Source organism: Epinephelus lanceolatus, chromosome 5 (assembly GCF_041903045.1).
Source record: "Epinephelus lanceolatus isolate andai-2023 chromosome 5, ASM4190304v1, whole genome shotgun sequence".
Taxonomy (NCBI): Eukaryota; Metazoa; Chordata; class Actinopteri; order Perciformes; family Serranidae; genus Epinephelus; species Epinephelus lanceolatus.
Genome location: NC_135738.1, coordinates 26,684,701 through 26,698,432, shown reverse-complemented (window position 1 = coordinate 26,698,432; position 13,732 = coordinate 26,684,701). Strand labels below are relative to the sequence as shown.

Below are 13,732 nucleotides of genomic sequence, written 5' to 3'. Positions count from 1 at the left end.
TCTCATTGTAATTCACAATATGATGTTGCTGTTTTTGATGATGAGTGTGTATTCAAATTTACACTTTTGCATATATAACAAAACAATTTTCAAAAGATTAAGCACAAACAAGTTGTCCTTCATTTTATATACAAACTAATCAAACTATTGATTTCAAACAGAAACTGTGTCAACCTTCAGTACCTGAGTGTGGCCTACTGCTACAGATTCACAGATAAAGGGTTTATGTACCTGACCACAGGGAAGGGCTGCCACAATCTCATCCACCTCAACCTGTCCGGCTGCACTCAGGTAAGCTGGTATCCTCTCAGTTTGGTATTTATTCACTCCACTCAGCTACAGTTGTAAACAGGACAGATTTTTGCCTTTTTAAAGTTCAGCATCCAGTCCACCTTGGGTAATTCCAGTCAGTCCTCTGTTTCCACGTGTCTCCGCTTGTTTCTTGCTGTACTCTGAGGACTATTTGCACTCAGTCAGCGCTCAGAGCGAATGAACAAAGATCTGAAGGAGAGGGGAGAGTAAAAGGCAGCTGTGGCCAACAAGAGGGTTGGGTTTATACAGTCACCTCTGGCCCACCCACTCACCATGTGCACTTCTCCATAACATAACACACATGCACCGCAACATAAAAACGCACTTCTCCTCTGGGAATGTGCATTAATTTGGGTCCAGATGTTTTGCTTTAGAGGGCCATGAAAATGTGAGCAGCAAGGAAAACTGCTTCCAGGAGAATGATTCAGATTTCGACGTACACACATATTTTCCTCTCTCTGCTCCCAGATGACTGTAAATGGGTTCAGATACATTTCTGCAGGATGCCCTTCACTCAGGGAGATTGTGATCAATGACATGCCCACACTGTCAGACAGCTGTGTGTTGGTAAGTTTGTTCATTTCTAACACATCACAGGTTTCATACATGGGTCAGAGCCCCAGCTCTGGAATGTTCTACAGCAACTCAGACAATAAGGAATGAATTAGCAAAGAATTTGCTTTGTCAACTCGTGCATATTGGATTTGTCCACACCCTTAAGCCCTCACAGTAGAAATAGGTTTGAGTCTTACTCTTCTTTAACAGGCACTAATTGCCAGATGTCGCTGTCTGTCTGCCATCTCTTTGCTGGATGCTCCTCATCTTTCCGATGTTGCCTTAAAAGCCATCGCTGAAGTCGCCAAGCTGAAGACTTTCAGGACAGAGGGTGAGATCATTGTGCAGTCTGCAACATTCATTTCCACATATACATGAAAAGATAGAGGGGAGCAGGAAATCCTCACATCTGGGAGTCTAGGACCAGAAAAATGTTTGGCATTTTTTCCTGAAAAATGAACAATTTATCACTTATCAAAACTGTTTTGCTGAATAACTCATTGTTTTAGGACTCATAATAAATGATAATAGCAGATTGTAAGTTGAAGATTTACTATGCTGGGTTTTCCTGAGAACAAAATGTATAGACTCGCACAGAATGAATCCCTCTCGATCATCACTTATGACCCACTAGATGTGTGTGGTGGTGTGTATTTCTGCAGAGACCCTGCCCTCTGCCTGTATTCTCTTATTTTCTTCTTATTGTCTGTGTTCGGGTTGTTTATGGGCGTGTACCCCCACACCGCTCAGGTGAGGTCGGGACTTAATAAAATGGCAGCAACCAGGTGCCAGAACATAAGCAGCAGACATCTAAGAGACACAGCTCTGGGAAAACACAAATACAGTGATGCAAAACGAGAGTGAATCTGGGATTGGCTTTTCCTTTCACTTCAGTCAGCACTCAGATGTTTCGTACACGCCGCCCTCCCCAGTCCAGAGAATCTGGTCCAGCACATTCCACCATTTCTCATCTCTGTCTCATTTCCTTGTGTGGCCCTTTTAACTATTCCAGTTATTCTGTCTGCACTACACCCCATGTGCACTTTAGGTAACAACCAACTAACTGACGTCGGCTGGAAGGCCCTGTGCAGCAGCTCACATGGCCTCTGCAGACTCCACGCTGCAGAATGCTCCAGAATGACAGATGCCAGCCTTAAATCCATGGCCAACCTCAAGAACCTGCAGCACTTGGACATCTCACTTTGTGACAAGTCTGTGTGTTTGTTGCTGCCGTAGTTTTAGATTCATGATAGTGCATTATGTAATGGGTTTACTGGTTGTATTTCAGGGTGAGCGATACTGGGATCCAGTATCTGACTGAAGGTTACTCATCCGCCAAACTGAGAGAGCTGAATGTCAGTTACTGCAGTCACATCACTGACATGTCTGTCATGAGGATCGCACAAAGGTATAGTATGACTTCCAAAGCGCGCGCACAAACACACACACGCACACACACACACACACACAGGGTTATATGACGTACTTATCCATAGTCAGTATATACATAGAGTAGATGGTGGTCTGCACGCTCCCAGAATAATAATAAGAATAATTTTTTGACATTGATCTCAGCCTGTGAACTCATGAACCTCATACTACCCCACCTCAAAAAATACTAACTATCCCTTTAAAAAGTCTCACACAGCAACTTTTTTTGTGTCATGTATGTGCACAATTTATCAGGTTGTGTAAACTGTGCCATCTTAACTTGAGTTATTGTGAGAGACTGACTGATATGAGTCTGGAGTGGCTGAGTGGCAGCTCTATCTGCTCCCTTGACATCAGCGGTTGCAACATCCAGGATCAGGTATTGTTTGTTCACAACCTCACAAATTTCTGAAAAAAGATAACTGGCCCTGACAGGGAATATTTTGTAACGTGATATTTGTGTTTTTAGGGGCTGGCGGCTTTTGAGGGAACATGCTTGAGGAAGTTAGCACTGGCTGAGTGTGTCTGCGTCACAGATATTGGCATAGAGGTACAAATCTAGCTAGAATTTCGACACATGTCCAGATGTGGCATCTGTAAAGATCAGTTTACAATTTTTTTGTGGGTCCAAGTTTACTTCCTTTTCTAGTGTATCCTAACATCAGCAGCTGACAGGAAATGAACGTGTACCCAAACTGTTTCCCAGAAAAACAATCCCAAAAAAAGTCAATCATGTTCACAGTTGTTGTGTCGCTTACTGATTACTAACAGATGTGAACACAAGACGGCATGTATGTCTTTCTGTGTCTTCTCCTCATTCATTTTATCATCAGTTCACATTTCATCCCACATCTTTCTCTCGTCTCTCTCGTTCCTCACGAGTACAGAAGCTGTGCAAGAACGCGAGAGACCTGGAACATGTTGACGTGTCTCACTGCGTCGCTCTGTCAGACCCGGCCATCAGAGCGATTTCATTTTACTGTCGAGGTCTAATCACACTGCGGATGTCAGGTTGTCCCAAGGTATACACACACACATACACATATACACACTTCTCTAAAGCATGAATTTTCATTTCATGCCAAATGTTTTCTATTTTCTTCTGTCCTGCCTCAGATGACAGACATGGCAGTGCAGTATCTGACAACTGGATCTCCCTACCTGCGAGAACTTGATGTGAGTGGCTGTGTTCTTCTCACAGATCGCAGTCTCCGACACTTAGAGAGGATCTGTCCTCCACTCTGCTCCATCACCATGGCCTGCTGCAGCAGCATCTCCAAGTGAGACACAGTTAAGAATAATGCTGCAAAGTTAGAGTCCTGTGTGATAGCATTTAATGACCAGGGAGTGTTTGATCCTGTAGGGTGGCTGCCTTGAAGCTCCAGCCACGTGTAGAGCACTGGGAGCACAGCAACGATGACCCTCCGTACTGGTTTGGATACAACATGGGCCAAGTAGTGTATCCAATCGCAAGACCCATCAAGACTGATGACACCTGTGAAGTACTGGAGCATCACTCAGTGACGACAAGAGCAGCAAGTACAGAGAGGATATAAACAGATCTAGTGATACTGTAACAAAAAAAGAGCTTAAAGTAGTAAGAGCAGCATTTTTGGGATATTATTTAAAAACATATTAAAAGTATTTCCTTTACCAAGACATTTTGCATGATACACTTGACATGACAAAGACTCACTTGTCTTGACAGAGACATTCCACTGTTTCAGCTCCTCACTAACACTTTATATTTAATCAGCTCCTGACAGTGGATTGTTCTGTGCCGTTTCCTTCTGCATAAATTAGGGATGCGCAGATTAGGAAATTCTGGGCCGATGCCAATACCAATGTTTAAAGTAAAAATTTGGCCAGTAGCTGATATTGTTTTGTTGTTGTTTTTTGTTTTTGTTGGTACTTATTCCCTCTTTTGTGACATGGAAATAACAATATCTACATCATAAAAAATAACAACTGTTTTAAAGTCATTCAGACCTTCATAACACTACCTTTAAATGAGCACAAATCCAATCAAACACATTTATTTAACAACCTTTAAGATAACCATCTTTGACATGAAAAACATGTTTATTAAAAAAAATAACTGCTTAAAAAGTCTTTTAACTAGCCTAGTGGATACAAGCAGCCGAAATGAGTTTCCTCCATGGGGTGGCTGGGCTCAGCCTTAGAGATAGGGTAAGGAGCTCTGACATCTGGAGTGAGCTCGGAGTAGAGCCGCTGCTTCTTCACGTTGAAAGGGGTCAGTTGAGGTGGTTCAGGCATCTGATCAGGATGCCTCCTGGGCATGTCCCACTGTTAGGAGGCCCCAGGGCAGACCCAGAACACACTGAAGGGATTACACATCTGGCCTGGGAACGCCTCGGGGTCACCCAGGAGGAGCTGGAAAGTGTTCCTGGAGAGAGGGACGTCTGCGGTGCTTTGCTTGGCCTGCTGCCCCCGCAACCCGGCCCCAGATAAGCTGATGAAAATGGATGGATGGATAATTAATTCCTTCCCTTATATCTATTTTTTATTGCTGTGAAAACATCAACAAATTTCTTCTTCAAACAACTGTATTTGTTCAAGTTTCTCACCAATAACCACATTTTACAAGTTTACACCAAACACATCATCAGAACGTTGTGATTTACCTCACTTAGCTGTTACATTTGAGTTACATATATGCAATAAACTCACTTTCACTAGCTGATGCCTACCACTAATTATTTAGTGAACAAATCACTGTGAAGATACAAATATTAGCTGTGCATCTGAAGTACTAAAACATAACCATTATTTAAAAAAATGTTATAGTGTTTATGTACATGGATGTACAAAGCACTTTAAATTTGAACTCTCAGATGTCACCATTTCTGATTTATAAGCTTGATAAAATTTATTACATTTATTTGTTTTTTAATGTCTACATTTTGTGTTTAACATTGGTGTGTCTATGCAGTGTCTGTACACTTGGTGTTTGTCTTTTAAATATTTTTATCTGTTCTCTTTAAATTAAAACGCTGAATTCTTTCAATACTACACCCTTTGTTTATATTAGTCTTTGTAATTGCATTTCACCTGGTTTTACTTAATCTGAAGTCATTATAATGTGTGTATTTGTTTTATGCTGGACCTAAATTGTTGATACTAAAAGCATAACCAGGGAGAAACAGACTCTTTCTGCTTTACGCTTCAGTGATGTGAGGCTTATTAGTGAAAACAAGTTCAGCTCTTGTACAGTTTTGTTGCTCATTTGGGGCAAAGATATGAAGGTCTTTTGGAATATACAAAGAAGGTTTAGAAAAATGTGTTATAATTTATCAATTCTCAGTGCTTAGATTGAAATGTCTTAGTTGTTCTCTTTCATTAAAGGTATACTATGCAGGATTTTCCTAAAGACAATGTATGTTTATGGGTGTGTGGCCCCACAGCGCTCAGGTGAGACACAGCTTTATAAAAAAGTAGTGACCAGCTATCAGAGCATAAACAGCAGGCATCCAGGAGTGCTGGGAAAAAAAAAAATATATATAGCGAGGCAAAAGGCTGGGATTGGCTTTTATTTTTACTTTTGCTGGGGAGCACAATCCTGCATAGTATACCTTTAGTTAGAGCTGGATAAAATCAGTCAAATTCAGACTTTGATTCAGATTTTGTGATTTGTAACTATAATTAAATTTGAGGTGAAGTGACTGAACTTACCTCTAAATGGAAAAAAAAAACACTTGCCAAGCTTTGGTCACAGTTTTAAGACGTACAATATATTTTATAGTATTTACATACCACACAGAGGGCATTCAGTCGCTGGCAATATCTCACATCACAAGTAAACATACAGAAATATGAGCAAGCAAACAGTTTCTCATTAACGTCCAAACTGCTGACAGTTCAGCACAAACCACAGAATTGAGGTCACGGCTCAGCTCCCCAGCTTCAGGGACTCAAACCAGCTTTGTGTCTTCAGTCTGACGGAGTTTCTGTCTGCCTGAGCTCTAACCCACTGCTCCACTGGGGACTCTGCATTTATACAGCCTGAGAGAAAAACAGCAGGCGAAATGAGAGAAATACAGGCATGTAGAAAGAAAACAAAACGTTCTGTGTTGATTTACTTGTTGAAGGATTTAGTTAATTAACTATGGAGTTTGATGTCATGAAACATTATGGCTTACCGGTAACTGTGGTTTGGCTTTCAGTCGAGTTGTTTTCTACTCCATGCAGAACAACCTCTGGGCTGATATCCACAGACGCTCCACGGAGCTCCACCCCTGCTTTCAACGAGGAGGGGACACGCACACACACCGCTCCTGCATACAACAGAAGGACGAGGGATAAACAAAGAATATGACTCAACAGGAAGAAAAACTGTGATTCATACGGTGAATAATCTTCTAATATTGTGTGTTTACCTTCCTCACTGTGGAGTTCGGCACTGCCACCATCTCCCACATAGACATCAATGGCTCCGCTGTGAGAGGAGACCTTTAGCAAACTATTTGAACCATCTGCAAATCAAGGCAAATCCCAGTGTTTTGTTTTTTTACAGCTACTGATAGAAACCATACGTTAATCACTGTGCAATCAGAGGGTCAGCATGCTCACCAATAACTGTATCTCCAGACACGTTCTTCACTGTGGCGTTACCTTTGAATCAATGAAAGCAAAAGGTCAGTTTTAACTAATATAACTAGCTGTCAGGTTATTTTCACTCACTAGCAGGTAAATTACAACATTCAAAGCTCCAAGTGGAAAATTTGGCAAAGACAAACCCCCTATATCACATACTGTACAGATTATAAACCTGGATCACCAAAGATAACAACATAATTGTTTCCATATATTCTATGACAAGAGGCTTGTCTGTATCAGGAAGAAATTAAAATTCTACATGTATGATGCATTCCCTTCTCCTCACTTCCCATCACAGTGCAGTTAGTGATAAAATCTCTGCCTTCAAGACTTAGTAAAAACTAACCCCTGTTATACTTGCTCCAAAACAAACAAGGACAGAATTTGAGATAAATTGCAACCACATTGTGTTTAAATAGACTTAGTTCAGATCTGAGCCCAGAAATCATGACCTACCAATGCCCTGCTTTACAAACCAAGGTAACATAATGCAGCTGTGTGCCACAATGAGTCATCAGCAGTGGAGGTGTTTATTCTTTAATTAGGACCTACTGGCAGACTGAACTAATAGATACAGGTGGCAGATTAATGAAATGTTTCAGTTAATTTTAAAGGTCCACTGTGTAGCATTTAGGGGAGTATATTGGCAGAAATTGAATTTAATAAACATGTTTTCTTTAGTTTATAATCACCTGAAAATAAGAATCTGTGTGTTTGTGTCACCTTAGAATGAACCACTTATACCTACATTAGGAGCAGGTCTTCTTCCAATAAATCCTTCATTTTGCACCACCATGTTTCTACAGTAGCCCACAACAGACAAACTAAACACTGGCTCTAGGTAGGGTCATTTGTGTTACAGAAGTTATAGCAGCCTCTCTGCAATGAGCCAAACACCGTTGGAAAAACACTGATTTTTAACGTGAAACTGCTTCATCATCATCACTTGCTTTTTTACCTGTTTTAATCACCAGTGGTCTCATTTATAAAACAATATGTAGGATCCATACTAAAAATGTACATACGGGCAAAAGCCAAAAACAAAGTAGCGTACGCCTCTTTCAGGCCTCACTTTGTGCTTACACAGTGTTTATAAATGAGACCCTTGGTCTGTTTGTTTTGGAGAGGATGATACTTCTGTTCGATTTGGCTCCTTCTAAAAACCTCCTGAACAATGAACACTGAAGGAATCCTGACTGGAAGTTCACACTTGGCACACAGGAGAAGTTTCAGCTGGTTGCACCCTGCAGTCATCATCCTTAGATGCCACTAAATCCTACACACTACTAGACCTTTAAGTGAAGGCCGCAGTATCTCAGATGAGTATAAAGGGATCGCCTATTAACCATAGGGTTTGTGGCTCTTCCTGTCAACATGCTGAAGTGTTCTTACACAAGATGATGAACCCCAAATCGATGAAAACAATATGTTGTTTCAGACTTAAGTGTTTTTCTTCACTCTACATTTGAGTTTGGCTGCAGTACTAATAAACACAAAAACAATGTCAATGACGAATAGATGCTGCTGTTTTCTCACCGTGTACGTGCCCCAATTCTATTCTCCCAGAGTTGGAGGAGATGCAGGTGGACTCTGCGTAGGTGGCTTTGACCTTCAGAGGGCCACGTTCTGTTGAAACCTTCATTGTGGTGCCCTGAAGCTTCTTGACATCCACTCCCTGCAAAACAAACAACTAATTACTGCACAGGTCTGACGCCAGGTGATGTATGAGCTCAGTGTCTGTTTTGTCTCTAAATCAGAGGTAAACCTCAAGGCTGTAAACACGTTCACATACAGCCTGTACTCAGGCTGCTGCTGCCCCCTAATGACTGCTGAGAGTACTGTCTTACACTGTCTCCACTTGTGCTGATGTCCACATTGCCATGGATAGTGCCCACACCTGTAACGTGTCCTCCATGTGACTGGACCTCCACCTGATGACCCTGTGATACAACAAACAGTGAAATGTCAGTCTGAAACTACTGATGAAGCCTCTTTAATGAGTCTGAACACATCATCAACTCTGCACCAACAGTGTAGTGCAGGGGTAAGCAACCTGTGGCTCTTTAGGTCCTCTCCAGTAGCCACAGGGGTGGCTTTGACAAAAAACTACAAAAAAATGACTAATGGTTCTTGTTTTTTTTTTTAACACTTTGATTTTCATTTCTCAATATTGGAGGCCTAAAGAAATTCTTACATTCTCCAACTGTAAAAATGTGAAGCCTATATACTGAAGAACAAGAAGTTTAACATTTCAACAGCTAAAATGTGCATAATACATCTACTTCCTGGCATCTAAATATATATATATATATATATATATATGCTCATTTAGACTATTAGTATGGGCTAATTTTGACTTAATGGGCTATGCTACCTTCATTTTAATGCTCAAATATGATTTGCAGCTCCATGCAGATTTTATTTTATTATTTTTGGTCAAAAATAGCTCTTTTGATAAGAAAAGTTGCCAACCCCTGGTCTCGTGGGTTGGTTAATTGTAACAAGTACTTTTAGGTGTAGTTGTGGACTGCTGGTTGCTTTTTTAGGTTGCAAAGTATGAGTTTGCAGAACTCATTAAAACACCACCAAAGGGAAACACAGATATGGTTTTAGAGGCCATAATTTTATCACATAAATTGGCCAATGCTGTCTCCAATATGCTTAAATGTGAGGATCAGTACAAATATAGCCAAATAAGCTTTTCAGACATGCCTAACTGAAGACCATGATATTTGGTTTTGGTCTGCTTTGATAGTTTTAAGAAGTGATAAAGAAGAGATAAAACACTTCTGGTTTTGTAATCAGTCACAAATCCGCAATAACAACAATATCAAATTGATAATGATATTATTTTTAATGAAGATAAAATGATATGCAAAATATTCACTTTAACATTTTCTGCAATTATTTATTTAACCTTTATTAAACTAGTTAAAAACTAATTGAGAAAAAAAAAATCTTTTTCAGGGATGACCTGGCCAAGAAGGCAGCAAAGTAACATCTAGTAGGCCCACACGTACGGCAAGCCGTTTTAACATTTAATCGCTAGACTGGATATTCATTACTGATATCTGCAACATAATTTTGCCTAGTCAAAACTCTTATTCAAGATATCTGTAATTAGATTTTGCCTAGTCAAAACTCTAATTACAGATATCTGTAATTCAGTTTTGACTAGTAAGATTCAAACTATTTTTGCCATTCATGTGTATGGGGTTTGTCATTATAGATATCTCCAATGTAGTTGCGGATATCTGTAATTGTTATTGCGGATATCTGCAACTGAATTGTGGATATCTGTAATTCCAGTTTGAGATATCTACAATTTAATTTTGACTAGTCATAATTCAAGTTCAAGATATCTTTAATTATCATCAATTGAAGATATCTACATGGTCCTTTCTAGATATCTTGAATTGAGTTTCAGATAGTCAGAATGACGTTGTAGATATCTTGAATTCGAATTATGACTAGTCAAAATGACGTTGTAGATACCTGTAACTGAATTATGACTAGTGAAAATGACGTTGTAGATATCCGCAACTGAATTATGACTAGTCAAAATGACGTTGTAGATATCTCAAACTGAAATTGCAGATAGTCATAATGTAATTGTAGATATCTATAATGACAAACCCCATACACATGAATGGCAAAAATAGTTTGAATCTTACTAGTCAAAACTGAATTACAGATATCTGTAACTGTAGTTTTGACTAGTCAAAATGACGTTACAGATATCTGTAATTCAGTTTTGACTAGTCAGAATGACGTTACAGATATCTTAAATTAAAATTCATACTAGTCACAATGATATTACTACTAGTCAAAATGACGTTATAGATATCCATAATGGTAATTTCGGATAGTCAAACTTAGTGATTAAATGTTAAAACGGCTTGCCATACACACGTCGACTACATACATACAATAAAATACCAAAACAATGCATCACAAATGGTAAGGAGTGAAAAACTACTGTCCATGAATCAAAAGCAAGACTTGTGCATACACACATATCTTCTAGGTATGATGCATTTTAGAAAGAACTGTTTGTGGAAAGGACTTTGGTTTACTTTTGTTTAAAACTGTTTAGAGAAATGAGGCAGCCGAGATTGAGTCCAGCAGCAGGTCCCTTCAACACCATGGGCTGTATTAAAATAGACTCATTTTCCAGCCTCTGTCTGCGTGTTGACATTTATTGGATCTAAGATTGTAGGTCTTTTATACACTCAAAAACTTAAAGCATATGTGCATGGGTAACCTGCCTAGGATGGTCTTGTACATTACAATATACCAGTGCTGCATCCTGTGCAGAGCAAGTGAAGACCATCTGACCAGACTGTACAATGTGAAGTGAAGAGTCCTACAACCTGAGTTTGAAATTTGTCTCAGAGCACTTTGATAAAGTGGGTCAAGTTTGGCCTGAGTAGTGAGACAAGCAAATCTGCTCATGTCTATGCTGCCATGCCACCACCTACCTTGACAGAGTGCAGCAGACAGTTTCCCTTCTCTGTTTTCACTTTGCAGATATCACACTCCATTTTCTTCACTTGCACGTTGCCTTTTCCTCGAGCAGTAATGAAGACATCTGACAAAAGGAGACACCAGAGGACAGAGACAGGGTCATGACAACTGCTGAAAAAAATGTGAGGACATTTGAAAGCACCATAAGGATCAATGATGGACCCTACTGTAGACATTCAAGACTGCATTGGTGGAATTACCGAGTACGTTTACTGTACTTAAGTGCAAATTCAAGGTACGTGTACTTTACTTGAGTATTTAAATTTTATGGAAATAAACAAATATTTCTACTCCACTACATCTCAGAGGGAAATGTTGTACTTCTTACTTATCTGCATTTATCTTGCATCTTAAATTAGTTTTCAGATTACAGTTTTTAATCTGCTTTCTGTCAAGTAAAAACCACGAATCTCCACATGTGCAGATGCAGAAATGCTCCTTTATATGTTGAGGAAATTCTATGACTACTTAAGCTAAATAAACTCCTCAAAACCCCTCTTGGATCAGCTGGGAAATGCATCGTCACAAAGCTGAAACAAGGTGACTTGACTACAGCAGCAGCAGACTTGTATTGTGGACTCACTCCATGTGAGGCACTAAGCCTCTGACAGGAACAGGTTAGCAAGTTAGACCTTAGTAGGACTTGGTAATTAATGAATGTATCCACTGTTTAATTTTTAATTCTTCACTCTTATTGTTAGAAGTTACATTGGCAGTGGGACAGGTTGTAACAATTGAACTCCTTGTATTTGATACCAGTAAATGAGCTGTGTGAAATAGTTGGAGAATTGGAAACATTGCTATTACTTCTTGACAAACAAGGGGACTTTGTGTTAAAATTTGAGGGTAGTAAAACAAAAATTAAACAAGTTATAGGTGCTGAGACATAAAGTGGTACACCCATACCCAGTCTCCCTACATTTAGCTAATAGCACTTAAATACTTTTACCTTCGTGAGGTTTTGAATTGATATCAAATAATGGATTCTGTGAAACAGTTGTAGAAGTGGAAACATTGCTATTAGTACTTGACAAATAAGGGTACTTTGTGTCAAAATTTGAAGGTAGTAAAACAAAAATTAAGCAAGTTACAGGTGCTGAGACAAAAAGTGGTACAACCGTAAGCAGTCTCCCCTACATTTAGCTGACAATGTTACCTTAGTGAGGTTTTGAATTGATATTGAATAATGGATTCTGTGAGATAGTTGGAGAAGTGGAAACAGTGATATTAGTACTTGACAAATAAGGGTACTTTGTGTCAAAATTTCAGGGTAGTAAAACTAAAATTAAGCAAGTTATAGGTGCTGAGACAAAAAGTAGTACCAACCATATGCAGTGTCCTCTACATTTTGCTGATAGTACTTACATATTACCTTAGTGAGGTTTTGAATTGATATTAAATAATGAATTCTATAAAATAGTTGGAGAATTGGAAACATTGCTATTAGTGCTTCACAAATAAGGGTACTTTGTGTCAACATTTGAGGGTAGTAAAACTAAAATTAATAAAGTTATAGGTGCTGAAATAAAAAGTGGTACAACCATAAGCAGTCTCCCCAACACTTGATGATACCGCATACATACTTTTACTTCAGTCAGGTGTAGTGGAGTATTTTCAGTGTGGTATTAGTAGCCAACAATAGTAAAGAATTAGAAAGGTCATTTTCATCCATAACTGCATCATCATCATCATCATCATCATCATTAGTAGGAGGCACTCACTACTTTTGATAGGCGCAGTCAGATCAATAGACACACTGCTGTTGACCTTCTCAGCTGAGATGAGCAGCTCTTTGCTCTGGTCATCATAGTGGACGTGTAAGTGATCCAGACAGACCTCCTGCTCGGTGTCTGTCCCGTGAACTGTGATGAAGGCTCGGTCAGCCTCAGGGAAGGCGTGTGGGTCCAGCGGCTGGATGGAGATGCTGCAGCCCAGCTGTGCCCGCACCGTGCTGAAGGGACTCACCGCCAGGGACCACCGCTTCAGAGGCTGGTTCACCTCCTCCTGTGCTGGAGACCTCACAGAGGCAGAGATGGAGAAGAACCGTGAAGCATGCAGAGGGCAGTGAGGGGTCACAGGTGTCCTGGCACCGACTGTGAGGGACCAGCAGCGGAGGAGTCCGACACATCCCCGCCGACCTGCTGAGCTCCAAGACATCTCTGTCACCTCCCGGTAAACCAGCTCATTCACACCTCACTGCTGCTGATACTACTAATACACAACTCAACTACCGAGCTCAACAACCTGCCATTCAGTCAACAGGAACTGTCACCACGCTGTCAAATCTGTT

The 13,732-nt window shown here is 40.0% G+C and overlaps 3 protein-coding genes across 3 annotated transcripts in view; 1 reads left to right on the top strand and 2 right to left on the bottom strand.

The window, feature by feature from the left end:
• The window catches only part of LOC117262664 (leucine-rich repeat-containing protein 17-like), a 7,326-nt gene extending 6,806 nt beyond the window's left edge, over nt 1-520 (bottom strand). Inside the window, exon 1 of the mRNA XM_033635729.2 lies at nt 232-520. The gene's annotated coding sequence lies outside the window, so the exon portion shown is untranslated. The remainder of the gene's footprint in view (nt 1-231) is intronic.
• Nucleotides 1-4,348, top strand: part of fbxl13 (F-box and leucine-rich repeat protein 13) — a 21,928-nt gene extending 17,580 nt beyond the window's left edge. The window contains exons 12-21 of the mRNA XM_078167986.1: nt 162-291; nt 781-879; nt 1,078-1,198; nt 1,916-2,078; nt 2,156-2,275; nt 2,554-2,677; nt 2,768-2,848; nt 3,186-3,320; nt 3,415-3,578; nt 3,662-4,348. Of these exons, the coding sequence (XP_078024112.1) occupies nt 162-291; nt 781-879; nt 1,078-1,198; nt 1,916-2,078; nt 2,156-2,275; nt 2,554-2,677; nt 2,768-2,848; nt 3,186-3,320; nt 3,415-3,578; nt 3,662-3,854 (1,330 nt within the window). The 3' untranslated portion in view covers nt 3,855-4,348. The remainder of the gene's footprint in view (nt 1-161; nt 292-780; nt 880-1,077; nt 1,199-1,915; nt 2,079-2,155; nt 2,276-2,553; nt 2,678-2,767; nt 2,849-3,185; nt 3,321-3,414; nt 3,579-3,661) is intronic.
• On the bottom strand, nt 4,319-13,732 carry fam185a (family with sequence similarity 185 member A). The gene is made up of 8 exons (XM_033634624.2): nt 13,164-13,732; nt 11,397-11,506; nt 8,763-8,855; nt 8,452-8,590; nt 6,889-6,930; nt 6,696-6,791; nt 6,459-6,593; nt 4,319-6,321 (listed from the first exon to the last, which is right to left on the bottom strand). The coding sequence occupies exons 1-8, from the start codon at nt 13,597-13,599 to the stop codon at nt 6,209-6,211; spliced, it is 1,164 nt and encodes a 387-aa protein (XP_033490515.1). The 5' UTR covers nt 13,600-13,732; the 3' UTR covers nt 4,319-6,208.